The 13,170-nt window shown below is 39.0% G+C and overlaps 1 protein-coding gene across 1 annotated transcript in view; it reads left to right on the top strand.

Annotated features, from left to right (window-relative positions):
- The window catches only part of GRXCR1 (glutaredoxin and cysteine rich domain containing 1), a 143,458-nt gene that overhangs the window by 117,465 nt on the left and 12,823 nt on the right, over positions 1 to 13,170 (top strand). Inside the window, exon 3 of the mRNA XM_006078749.4 lies at positions 9,788 to 9,853. Within this exon, the coding sequence (XP_006078811.4) occupies positions 9,788 to 9,853 (66 nt within the window). The remainder of the gene's footprint in view (positions 1 to 9,787; positions 9,854 to 13,170) is intronic.

Here is a 13,170-nt window from a genome sequence, read left to right as displayed (position 1 = left end):
CATAGTAACAGCTTCCTCTTTTTGCCAGCACTTGGGTGCTTCATCAAGCCTGTTGGTTTACTTAATGTTGTTCATACTTCTGTAAATGGGCCCCTCATTAAATGCTCTTCAGCTAAATTGTTTGTACACCCCAATTTCCTTCTGGGATCCTGAAAGATGCATTTGGGTTTATTCTCATAAATTAAACAAACAAAAATATTAGATAACCCATGACCCTTTTACATGGTAGAACTTTATAAAAAATAGTATAGCTACTTTATTTCATGAGCATGAACTTTACTACAGAGATGTCTTTCTAGGTAGCTAGGTAGAGTGTGCTTTGATCTTTTGATAATTTTACTATGTTGCTGTTGTTCAGTTGCTAATTCTTGTCCAATTCTCTGTGACCCCATGGACTGCAGCACTCCAGGCTCCTCTGTCCTCCATTCTCCTGGAGTTTGCTCAAATTTACTAAGGTAGTAATGACAAAATAAAGTAATTTTCATTGACTGCTGCAGTGATAATTCTTTAGTTAACCCATCTGTGTTTAAACATCCTTGGATCCCATCTGGGTTAGACCCCATTCAAGTAGGAGCTCCCTCCTATTGATGAAATTTAAACTGACATTTTGATCAACTAATTATATCTCTCAATTATTCTCACCATATGAGTCTTTCTCAAATATTTTCCTGCTGAGTAATTAGATATCCATGTGTCCCAGAAAAATAATCAACTCAATTTTCATCAACAAAGTTTTTCACTAACTGTCCCTTTTTGACTCTTCAGAGTCCTAGTTGAAAGCTTGCTAAATCTCCCATAATAAAGAATACTTTAGCCATTCTACAACTTAGCTAAGAACTTTTATTGTCTGGAAAGTCCTCAAGTATGCCACCTTTCAATAGTTACACAACTGAGTTTTTCGTCCCACTGTTTTATTTAACTACCCCCCCCTTTTATTACAGTCCCTTTATGGTGACATTACCCTAAAACAATTGCTAGACTCTTGTTGATTTGCATGTACCTTTTATTATTTATTGACTGTGGATGGAAAATGTTTTCGAGAGCTTGAAATAGATTCTAGCTTATAATGTCCTTGGGGAGTTCAATAATAATAATAATAATAAACAAGTAAATGACTATTATTTATTGAATTCCTATCATGCATTATACAAAGTTCTAGACTCATATCATTTCATGCCATCTTTCCAACAACACTGTATACATTATTATACACAATTTACAAATAAGGAAACTGAGTCTTAAAGAGTTTTTGTCCAAGTTAATTTGTGAGTGGAGACACTGGGATTTAATCTGGCATCTTATTAAAAAATAACCCTGTGTACGAGACAGCAAAAGAGACACTGATGTATAGAACAGTCTTATGGACTCTGTGGGAGAGGGAGAGGGTAGGAAGATTTGGGAGAATGGCATTGAAAGATGTAAAATATCATGTATGAAAAAAAAATCCTTTGATTGTAAAAATAGACAAGTTGGACTACCTCAAACTAAAAAGCTTTTGCACGTCAAGGGAATCCATCTACAAAATGAAAAGTCAACCTTCAGAATGGGAGGAAATATTTGCAAATCATACATCTAATAAGGGGTTAATATTCAAAATATAAATTCAATAGTGAAAAGGCAAATAATGCAATTAAAAAATGGGCAGAGGATCTGAATGAACATTTTTTCCAAATAAGACTTACAAATGGCCAACAAGTACATAAAAAGGTACTCAGTGTCCGTAATCCTCAAGAAAATGCAAGTCAAAACTATGAGACATCACCTCACACCTGTTAGAATGACTGTCATCAGAAAGACAAGAAATGACAAGTGCTGGCAAGGATGTGAAGAAAAGGCAACCCTTTACACTATTGGCGAAAATACAAATTGGTGCAACCACTGTGCAAAATAGTATGGGTGTTCCTTAAAAACCTAAAAATAGAACTACCATACAATCCAGCAATTCCACTGCTGGGTGTTTATCTGAAGAAAACAAAAACACTAACCCCAAATATATATGCACTCTCAGTGTTCATTTATGCATTATTTACAATAGCCAAGATACAGAACAACCTAACTGCCCATCAATTGATAAGTGGTTAAAGAAAATAAGATACATATATGTTTTTCTACCATAAAAATGAAGGAAATCTTGCCATTTGTGATCTCATGGATGGTCCTTTATGGCATTATGCTAAGTGAAATAAGTCAGAGAAAGGAAGCTACAATATGATCTCACCTATATGTGGAATCTAACCCCCACAAGACAAATTAAAAAAAAAAAGAATCCCCCAAAGTCATAGATACAGAGAACAGATGGATGTTTGCCAAAGGTATAGTGGGCAGAAATAAAATGGGTGAAGGGGAGTCAAAAGGTACAAATTTCCAGTTATAAAACAAATAAGTTATGTGATATTATGTACAGAATGGTAACTGTTGTTAATAGTACTTACTATACTGAATATTTAAAAATTGCTAAGAGAGCATATCTGAAAAGTTCTGATCACAAGAAAAAATACTGTAGCTATGTATGTTGATGGGTGTTAACTGGACTTCTTATAGTGATCATTTCATAGTATATACAAATACCAAATCATAATGTTATACACCTGAAAACAGTTAGATGTTATATGTCAATTATATCTCAGTTTAAAGAAAAAAAAACTTTGTGAGCGTAATCATTGTATTCTAAAATTCAATTTATGAGGAGAAAATTTTGTGACACAGTAGCTGACAATCTAAATCTAGTAAATAATGCAGTCTTCTGGCTTACTCTGCTCAACCCTCAATACTGTCTTCTTTTAGCTTGGTAACTTGGTATCACTTTTGTATGATTTGATATTAATATTAAAGCAAAAGGAGAGGTGGCCTTCTGCCATAGGAAAGACAATAATACACATTAAGAACATCTATTTTGATGATATGGATTTATTATAAAAAAACAATCAAGATTAACCTCCATAGGAAGTTTTGTTCTTTAGAACCACACTGAAAAAATTAATTACATAAAACTAAAATCAGTCTTTGGCAGGTATTTTCTAACACTAAAAGTCTGTGTTATATAATTGCACAAAACAAGTCAACTAGTTTAATTTTACGCTTACTTCTCCCTGCCAGGGACAGAGGAATACTGTGCTTTTTAGAATGAAATTATCCACAGGAGCCTTTACTGGTTTTTTTAGACACTGGTGGGATACTGCTTCAGCTGTTTTGAACATTTTCCAAGCCTAAGTGTTTCGTGTAGAATACCAGGGCCTCGGTGAGTTTGTTCATGTGCTGGAGACGATCCAAAGCTAATTCCTGAAGTCAATCCTGCCTTTGTCAGCTGGGCTCAGGTGGCCTATCTCCAGGGTGGATGTAACCTTCCATTCTGGGCCACATGGCAACCATAACAATACACATTTGTTGAACACATCCTTTGGCAGGCATCCTGCTGCGTCGTAGTTGAGTTGCTTAAACACCAGCTCTGCCATCTGCTCTCCTAATTACACAGCGGAAGGATCCTTTAGCAGCCAGGACTTGACAGTCCTAGTCTCCTGGGCTTCATCAGAAGTCAACTGCCAGTGGTTTGTTCTTTGCTTCCTATCATGTGCCCAGATGAGAGAAGTGATAACTAGAGGAAATCATTTGCATTGTCCTCATCCCTCTGTCTACTCTAGGTATCTGTCTTTCGCCTTGCAAGTTTACCTCCACCAAGGTACAGGTTGATTCATGACCTTGTTTATTTTCCTTTTTAAGTGGCAATTATTATAAGAAACTACCATTTGGAGTTTATTACTGCATTTACTACAAAAAGATAGAAGACATAAATCTAGCAAATATTTATTGAGTGTGTATAGTGCACCCCACAAAGTGCTGGTCCTTGAAGAAGTTGTAGTCCCTGCCATCACCACTAGGATTGCTGTTCAGTGGGACACAGTGTGGTCTAACAGCACAGAGGTGGGAAGGACTGATTTTTGTCTTAGAAAATCAAAGACATTTCATTGAGAAGGTAACATTTCCACTGGGTTTGGGAGGATGTATAGGAGTTTCCCAGAAGAGGATGGTGAGGATAGGAGAAACTTTGGGCAAAAGGATGGAACATGTGCAAAGGCATATTATCTTATATTATGCAAGGATGCGGTGTGTCCAGGAAAATGGGAGAAATTCAGAGTATCAGCATATGGTATTAGAGCACAGTGCTGGAAAGGTTGGTCCAAAAAGATAGTGAAGGCCTTTGTAGATGGTGCTAAGGATGTTGGGTTTCATCCCAGTCACTCAAAGATACAATAAAATATGGAGAGAGAAATAAGTGCAGGGAGGCATTAGAGAGGGAAAAGGAACCTGAAAAGCAGGAGAGATGAAATCATATATTGTTTGGTTGAAGAGCCATTTCTGTATTGACCTGGAGACCATGGGCTTCTCTGGTGGCTCAGTGGTGAAGAAACTACCTGCCAATACCTGCAAATGCAGGAGATCTGAGTTCAATCCCTGGGTCTGGAAGATCCCTGAGAAGGAAATGGCAATCCACTCCAGTATTCTTGCCTGGGAACTCCCGTGGATAGAGGAGCCTGGAAGGCTACAGTCCATGGGGTCACAAAGAGTCAGACACAACTTAGGGTCTAAACAATAACAAAAACAAATACTAATGTTTTATAGTTAATAAAAAGGCAAGGGTTATTTACTATATCCGCCAATTCTTCTAAAATCTTATGTAAGGCATTGCATTGTATAAACTACTGTGCTAAGGAAACTTTGTTTCAGTGGAGGAACTGGCTCAGAATCAAACTTAAGGCTCAATCATAGATATCATTTTGTGTTTTACATATGCCACATCATCATATGTAAACTATCAAAGTAAGTATTATTATCACAGTTTTTGAAATGAAGAAACTAAAGTATGAAGAGCATAAGGGAAGTACCCCAGGCCTTGTATTTGGTTAACAGAAAGGCCTGGGATACTGCCCTTATCATCACACTTCAGTTTCTTCATTTCGAAAATCATGACAATAATACTTACTTCACACCGATGATTAAAAGAGCCAGTGTCTGTAAACCACTTAACATATCACTATAATCATTATTTTCAGGAAGATATTAATTTTCAGAAAAAAACATGATTCTACATTAATTGAAAAATATACTAGAAATATTTCCACAGGTATATTGGCAGTCTTGGCAAACTGTGCCAATCAATAGAATCATTACTTAATTTCTAGTTGCATGGACTTGTATGTGGAGTTATATTTTAAAAGCAACAAACTCACATGTGACATTCCTACCCAAATACCAGCAGGAAAAAAGACTATTTCCCAAGAATGCTAATGCTAAAGGAAATACACTCCCTTTTATGGACACAAGGGCTTCATTATTGGCCAAGTAATAATTGGAAAGCTCTGGATGGAAAACAGTATGGAATAAGACCTTTGGAATATGTAAATGCTGTGCAGACAGAGTTACTTTGGTAAATATCAGGTTGGGAGTTACCCTGGTAAATGTCCCAAGTCTCGGGTTGGGAGGAATCTAATTTTTCCCTGCATTGGCAGGCACTGGCAGGCAGAATTTTTACTGCTGAGTCACCATAAAAGCCCATAGTCTTTGCCAATGAGGCTGAGATTCCCATCCTGTTGCTGCTGCCGAAGAGCAGAGAGAACACCATTTGATGCCTTTGTCCTCCCTGTAGGATCTTGCACTTAGATTCAGCAAGGACAAGGTCAGGTGGAGGGTGCAGATGTGGAACCCTGTGGGCAAGCAGGCGATTTTGGTTGTTATCACAGCTCAATACATAGCTCAGGGACCAGCGGGCTCTTCCCAAGGAAACCAGGGGAGGTCCGGCCACGTGGAGCTGCGGCGGAGGCCACATTGAGCAGCTGCAGTGAGGAGGGTGGAAATTCTTAGCTCCTAAGTCTCTATTAGAGAGCAGAGCTTTTCCTCCCTCAAGAACGTGGTCCACCATTTGTGCTTACGGCATGGAGATGTCTCCAAGAGCATAGACTCTCCTGCCTTTCATTATTACATGGCTTATGTGAGCACAGCCTGAGTTTCTCATGAGACACGGAATCTGCTCCTGTAGCACTGATGGTGCTGGAATGATTTGGCTGAAGAGAGTCAATTTCACGCATCTGGGGGTAGTGAGATAGTCCTTTCCTGACCTGTGCATGGCATTCCAAACAGCAGACTAAGGCACCTTGCTAAGATAAGGAAAGATCTGGGAAGCAGATGCATGGTGGCTGCGTGGGTACATTCATATGTTTTATAGTCACTGGGGTACATTTTCTTTCATTGAACAAAAACGAGTGATATATTCTCCTTAATGCTTAGTTCACGTACCAAATTTCCTGAGGCTTTTCCCATTTTAGTTTATGCAGAGAACCCGTGTCTCCTATAACTCCTAAAAGAAATAGAATGTAGCACAAGTAAACTACACCAGTTATCACCACATTTTAGGCTTTTAATGTTTTGTTTTGGTGTTTCCTTAGTTTGTTCTCACTCTAAGTCAGTCATATCTGTATTCCTGGCAAAACCACTGACAAACAAAGGAATATAATGTGTTTTCCGTAGCCCTATATATTCATTCACTATGCTTTGTTGGACATTCCTGATTGTGATTAAGATGATATGTGTGCATGTGTGCTAAGTCACTTCAGTCTTGTCTGACTCTCTGCCCTACCAGGGCTCCTCCAGGCTCCTCTGCTTATGGGATTCTCCAGGCAAAAATACTGGAGTGGATTACCATGCCCTCCTCCAAGGGATCTTGTCAATCCAGGGATCAAACTCACATCTTCTATGTCTCCTGAATTGGCAGGCAGGTTCTTTACCACTAGCACCAATATAAAATAAACTGAAGTAAATGAAATGCAAAACTAAAGGCTCCTGTACATCCCTGGTGGAGTTTCCTGCCTGTCTTAAAAGTCTCACCTAATCTTCAAACTCCTGCCTGTCTTAAAAGCTCTCACCTAATCTTCAAAGTCCAGATCAAATGCCACCAACCTCAGAAAGTCTTTTCTGCTCCCCATAAGCAGATCTTCTTTTCTCCCTGCTGGGATCTCCTGGTTCATCCTTTTCCTGCATCACTCATTTAGCAGTCATCTCCCATTCTCCTTGAGGGTTACTTGGTTGTGTGTTTACATAAAAATGTATTGTAATCTAACATGAGGGCCTTTTTTAAATTTTTTAAATGAGTCTTTGTGTTTTTCATCCTGCTCAGCACAAACAGGAATCCAGGAAGTATTTTTTTATGTGATGATATTTCTGTCTGTCTTGTACCGGGGTCCAGCCCCGTTGGATCCAGGGAATTCGAAGCAGGGACTGCATCGGTGAGGATCAGGAAACAATTGCTTAATTAAATGTTAATTAAGGATATAAAGAGTGGTTAAATAAGGATAGCTCAGTGAGGAAATTCAGTGGAGAAAAGAGGCTGAATAATTCAGCCAGAAGGTGAGAGAAAGAATGACATGGGGAGACCAAGCTTCGGTGAACAAGGCCCGCAGTTTATTTTCCAAAGTAGTTTTTATACCTTAAGTTATGCATAGAGGATAATGGAGGAAGGGGTAGAGTCATGCAGTAAGCCAGGTTTTCTTCCTGTAAACTTATCATATGCAAAAGTTTAGGTGATTTGCATCATCTTCTGGCCTGGAGGCCTGTTAACATTTTAAGACCCTTTCTTCAGAAAACTTATTTTTCTCTAAAGGTGATTAGTCAGGCGCCACCCTCCAAAAGCATTAGATAAAGTTGCATTCCTATAGGGCAAAGGTGTGGTGGGCTATAACAAGAAAAAGAATTAACCCAAGGGTCCAAGGTTACAAACATTAAAGCTACTACTTTATAGACCAATTATTTTATACACTGCCAGGGACACAGTAGGTAAGGGATATGGAGACTTAGCAGCAAACATTGGCCCAACAAGTCAAAAACCCTTCACCAATACAATTTCTAATCAATCTTTTAACTGCTCAAAGGAATCTGTATTTAGACAATTTAGAACATCTCATGCCTCTCACAGTTGTGAACTAAAACACTCTTATCACACCCAGGAACTTTATTAACTGGAGCTGTAATTTAACTCTTTTTCAGAGAGAGGTGGTGGGGGACAGTCCCCGTAAAGTCAGAGGTGTAGGTGAGAGCACAAAGCAGTAAGTAGGCAGACTCTGGTTTTGGGGGCAGATGCTCGAGAATTTCCAGGGGGACTCCTGAGGCTTGATCCGGCCTTTACTATGCCGAGCCTCCTTCCTCATGACCTTTGCCATGGGCAGAGTTCCTCATGCTGGCTTCCGGCAGTCTTGATTAATCAAAAATGGCATTCATGAAATCTCAGTCTCCCGTTGTGTCCAACTCTTTGTGACTTCATGGACTGTAGCCCCATCTGGTTCCTCTGTGGATGGGATTTTCTGGGCAAGAATACTGGAGTGGGTTGCCATTTCCTACCTCAAATCAAAAATGGATTCAACACTTATTCTTTGCCAGGGATATGATGTGAAAAAGGCAGAGGTGGTCTTGTCTTTGACAGAAAATAATGATGTCTTCCTTCTTTCCCCTTTATGGCTGGATGTTGGGAAATAGAGTGGGAAAAGGTAGGTAGAGGCTGGAAGGGAAAGGAAAATGGAGTAGTTCCAAAAGACACGATGGGTTTGTGGGAAAGTGCATATATTGCCTCTGTTTTCCTTTTTCACAGTAAAATTTTAAAAGTTGAAAACATTAGCTCTTGAGTAAATCCCCTGCTTGTGTTCTAGTTCCAACTCTGCTTTTTCTCTGGGTGACCTTGAAATTGTTATTTAATCTCACTGAGGCTCAATTTCTACTGTTATGAGAATCCACCACATCAAATTAGATGATGTTGGTGTCTACTCACAATATGTACTTTTGTGGATGCTTAGTAATTTTATTATTACTATTATGCATGACTCTAAGGAGGGGAGGTCCAGGACTGCCTGGAAGAGGGCAGAGGTAGCCCAGGCTGGGGATTTGCTCAGAGGCTTCCTTTCCCAGGTGGCTGGCTTCAGCTTCCTGAACAACTCTGAAGGGTATGCTGGAATCTTCCATATCTGGACTTCATCTGATAGCTGTGGGTTCCCATCGCTCAACTTCTGCTGGCAATCCTCCTTTTGCCCACCATTAGCCTTACTAGAGGGGAGAATATGTGAAAGGGAAGAGAAATTTCTACTCCTTTGGTTTCTTGGATCTAGATTTTGTTGTTATTATTCAGTTGCTAAGTCACGTCTGACTCTTTTGCGACCCCATGGACTGTAGCCTGCCAGGCTCCTCTGTCCTTGGAATTTCCCAGCAAGAATAATGGAGTGGGTTACCATACCCTTCTCCAGGGGCTCTTCCTGACCTAGGGATTGAACTTGCATCACCTGAACTGGCAGGCAGATTCTTTGCCACTGAGCCTCCAGGGAAGACTGGTTTTAGGTTTATTTAGATCTGAAGTGATGGAGAAGGCGATGACACCCCACTCCAGTACTCTTGCCTAGAAAATCCCATGGACAGAGGAGCCTGGTAGGCTGCAGCCCATGGGGTCGCTAAGAGTCAGACATGACCTAGTGACTTCACTTTCACTTTTCACTTTCAGGCACTGGAGAAGGAAATGGCAACCCACTCCAGTGTTCTTGCCTGGAGAATCCCAGGGACGGGGGAGCCTTGTGGGCTGCGATCTATGGGGTTGCACAGAGTCAGACACGACTGAAGCAACTTAGCAGCAGTAGCTGCAGCAGATCTGAAGTGAAAAATCCTGTTCAGTATTTTTTGGGTTAAACTTTCCTGCCTAGAACTTTTTTTTCTCAAATACTAACAAAATGGATTTTCTTTCTCCCCTACCTTCTCTTGTTAATAGGGTGCTGAGAAAATTTTGTCAATGAACGAATCAGGAGAACTGCAAGACCTCTTAACCAAAATTGAGGTAATTGTGCTTTTAGCAACTTATTTTTAGTAATCAAAATGTTCAACACATTCTGATTGTAATTGAGTTTCCCTAATTGAATTTTTCCCTGCATGTTCTTACAAATATGTAACAGGATACGTGTGGCAGTTTTAATTTGCTACCACCTGCCGTGAAGTTTGCTCCAGCTAGAGTGACTTTAGTGTTAGTTTCTAACAACCTCATAGTATTAGGTGAAAATTCAAGTCAGCTTTATTAGAACCTAATTCTGTGTTATAGAGATGTTGATGAGGTATTTCAAGTCAGGCCATTGTCTGGAAGCACAAATAACATTTTTTATGTAAATTATTTTCCTTTTTCCCAAAGACCAGCTCGCCATTTCTAAAGATAACAGAAAAACTTATTTCTCCAAAAGTGCACCTTTTAATTTTGTTCCTGTACTTATAATTACAACATCTCAGAAATATTTATTTGGATATATAATGTATCAAATCAGTATGTACCCAGAAAGTCCTTAATATCTCTCAATTTTATCAGCCTATTTCTCTCTATATGTAGAATTAAATTATGTATATTTTATAGCCTAACTGGGTCATCTTGAGAGTGAAAAAGGTGCATTAGTAATTTTTCTGGGACAGTGAACATGACTCAGACTTTCCCAGGTGAACTATGCAATATGGTTACATGGTATGGATGTGCCATGGCCAGCTGTTTGTGGTCCAGTCTCCTTTGCTGACCTCTTTCCTGATTTTCTTCCATTCCTTCCACTTCATGGCTTCTTACTCCCTTTCCTTCTGTCTGCCTAGCCTGCTATTGTTCCATTGCCTCATTTTCCTCTACCATCATCAAGGCCCCTCTGCGGCATCACATCTTTCCTACATCATTCCAGATTTCTCCCACCTTCGCATTCCTGTATCCCTCTTTTTCTCAGGTGTTAATCACAGTCATTTAATTTTTCTTACCTCTTTTATTTGAACATTTGAGTCGTGTCCCAAATGAACTATATGCTCCTTGGTGTTAGGAATCATGTTTTATTCATATTGTAATCTTGCCCAGAAGGACAAATACAATGATGGTGTGTACTTCATAATCTAAAACTCCTCTCAGCTCTAAAATCTGTATAGATGGGTTTGTTTCTTTCCTTTCATCCCTATACTGTACTTCAGTCCCATCAATTTGATGAAACCATCAATTTGGGTTAATATGTGCCTTTTAATTTAAGTGATTTAACTCAATGTGTATTATTATTTTCTTTGCATACTTTTATTTATACAAATGATGTTATGTAACACACCTAACTGTGTTTCAAATTCCTTTCTATAGGCACTATGCTTTTAAGAACCACCTATATTACTACGTGAACCTTTCATCCCCTCTTTTAAATTGCTTCATACTTCTCCAGGACAGTACAATTGAATCCAGCTTTCTCTGATGATGGAGATGTTTTTACTGTATCCTATCCAACATAGTAGTCACTGGATGCATGTGGCTATTGAGCACTTAAAGAATAGTGTGACTGAATTTTTAATTTTATTTAACTCTATTTGATTTAAATTCAAATCAAGTAAAAATTTTTAAATAAGTAATATAATTAACCATATCTGACAAATAGCTTATATTTTGGACAGTGCAGCTGTACGTAGCTCCCATACTATTTTTTATCTACTCATCCACTGATGTCCTCTAACTTCTCCTTCAAATAAACTGCTGCAAGGAGTAACCTTGACCACGTTCGTTTGTGAATTTCTCTGAGAGTAGAAATCACTGAATAATAGCTTATGTGTATCCCCACTTTTTCAGGTAGTGCCAGATGGCTCTTCATTATGTTTGCACCATCCAATACTCCCTCCTACAGAGAAAGAGGTTTCCTATGTTCTCACATTCCCCACAATGTTTTACGTTGTTCCATAATTTTTGCCAAGGTAGTAGGGATAAAGATATATAGCCTTATCATTTTAATAATGTTTTTCCGATAACCATTGAGTTTGGGCATTTCCTTGTATGCTTGTTAAATTTTTAAATGTCTTCTTCTGTATGTTGTATATTACTGTAAAGCATCTGCCTACAATGAGGGAGACTCAGGTTTGATCCCTGGATTGGGAAGATCCCCTGGAGAAGGAAATGGCAACCCACTCCAGTTCTCTTGGCTGGAAAATCCCATGGACAGAGGAGCCTGGTAGGCTACAGTCCATGGGGTCGCAGAGTCGGACATGACTGAGCAACTTCATTTTCTTTCTTTCTTTTCTTTATGTTGTATATTCTTATCATTTCCCATTAAAAATCTTGGAACTTTTGCTGTTGTTGTTGGCTTTCAGAAGATCCTCTATAGTCTAGATGTTAACTTTTTGTTGGTTTTAATTATTGTCAATATTTCCTTCCCTATTTTTAGATTCTTTCTTGGTGTCCTTCATCCAATAGAAACCTTCTGATATAATCTAACCCACCATTTGTCCTTATTTTTGTGCTTTTTAACTTTTATTTATGAAGTATCCTTCTGTCATAAGGTCAGAAGATATCAGCCTACATTTTCTTCTGTTCACTTTATACTTGTTACCATCTGGTTCTTTCATTAATGGAGAATCCATTTCCATTTTCTTATACATAGTGAGATTTCCAGCATCCTCTATTAAATAATATATTATTTATTTATTGCTTTGTTTTGCCAATTTTCAATTCAGTTAAGTCACACAGTCATGTCTGACTCTTTGCCACCCCATGGACTGCAGCACACCAGGCCTCCCTGTCCATCAATAACTCCCGGAGTTTACTCAAACTCATGTCCATTGAGTTGGTGATGCCATCCAACCATCTCACCTCTGTTGTCCCCTTGTCCTCTTGCTTTCATTCTTTCCCAGCATCAGGGTCTTTTCAAATGAGTCAGTTCTTCGCATCAGGTGGCAAAGTATTGGAGCTTCAGATTCAGCATCAGTCCTTCCAATGAATATTCAGGACTGATTTCCTTTACGATGGACTGGTTGGATCTCCTTGCAGTCCAAGGGACTCTCAAGAGTCTTCTCCAACACCACAGTTCAAAAGCATCAATTCTCGGCACTCAGCTTTCTTTATAGTCCAACTCTCACATCCATACATGTGAGAAAATGGATGGAATTTTCTATTTTCTACTGGAAAAACGATAGCTTTGATTAGATGGACTTTTGTTGGCAAAGTAATGTCTCTGCTTTTTAATATGCTGTCTAGGTTGATCATAACTTTTTATCTAAGGAACAAGCATCTTTTAATTTCATGGCTGCTGTCACCATCTGCAGTGATTTGGGAGCCCAAGAAAATAGTCTGTCACTGTTTCCACTGTTTCCCCATCTATTGGCCATGAAGTGATG

The sequence above is a fragment of the Bubalus bubalis genome, chromosome 7 (assembly GCF_019923935.1).
Source record: "Bubalus bubalis isolate 160015118507 breed Murrah chromosome 7, NDDB_SH_1, whole genome shotgun sequence".
Lineage (NCBI taxonomy): Eukaryota > Metazoa > Chordata > Mammalia > Artiodactyla > Bovidae > Bubalus > Bubalus bubalis.
Note: the sequence above shows the minus strand (reverse complement) of the source record. Positions and strands in the feature narration are given on the sequence as shown.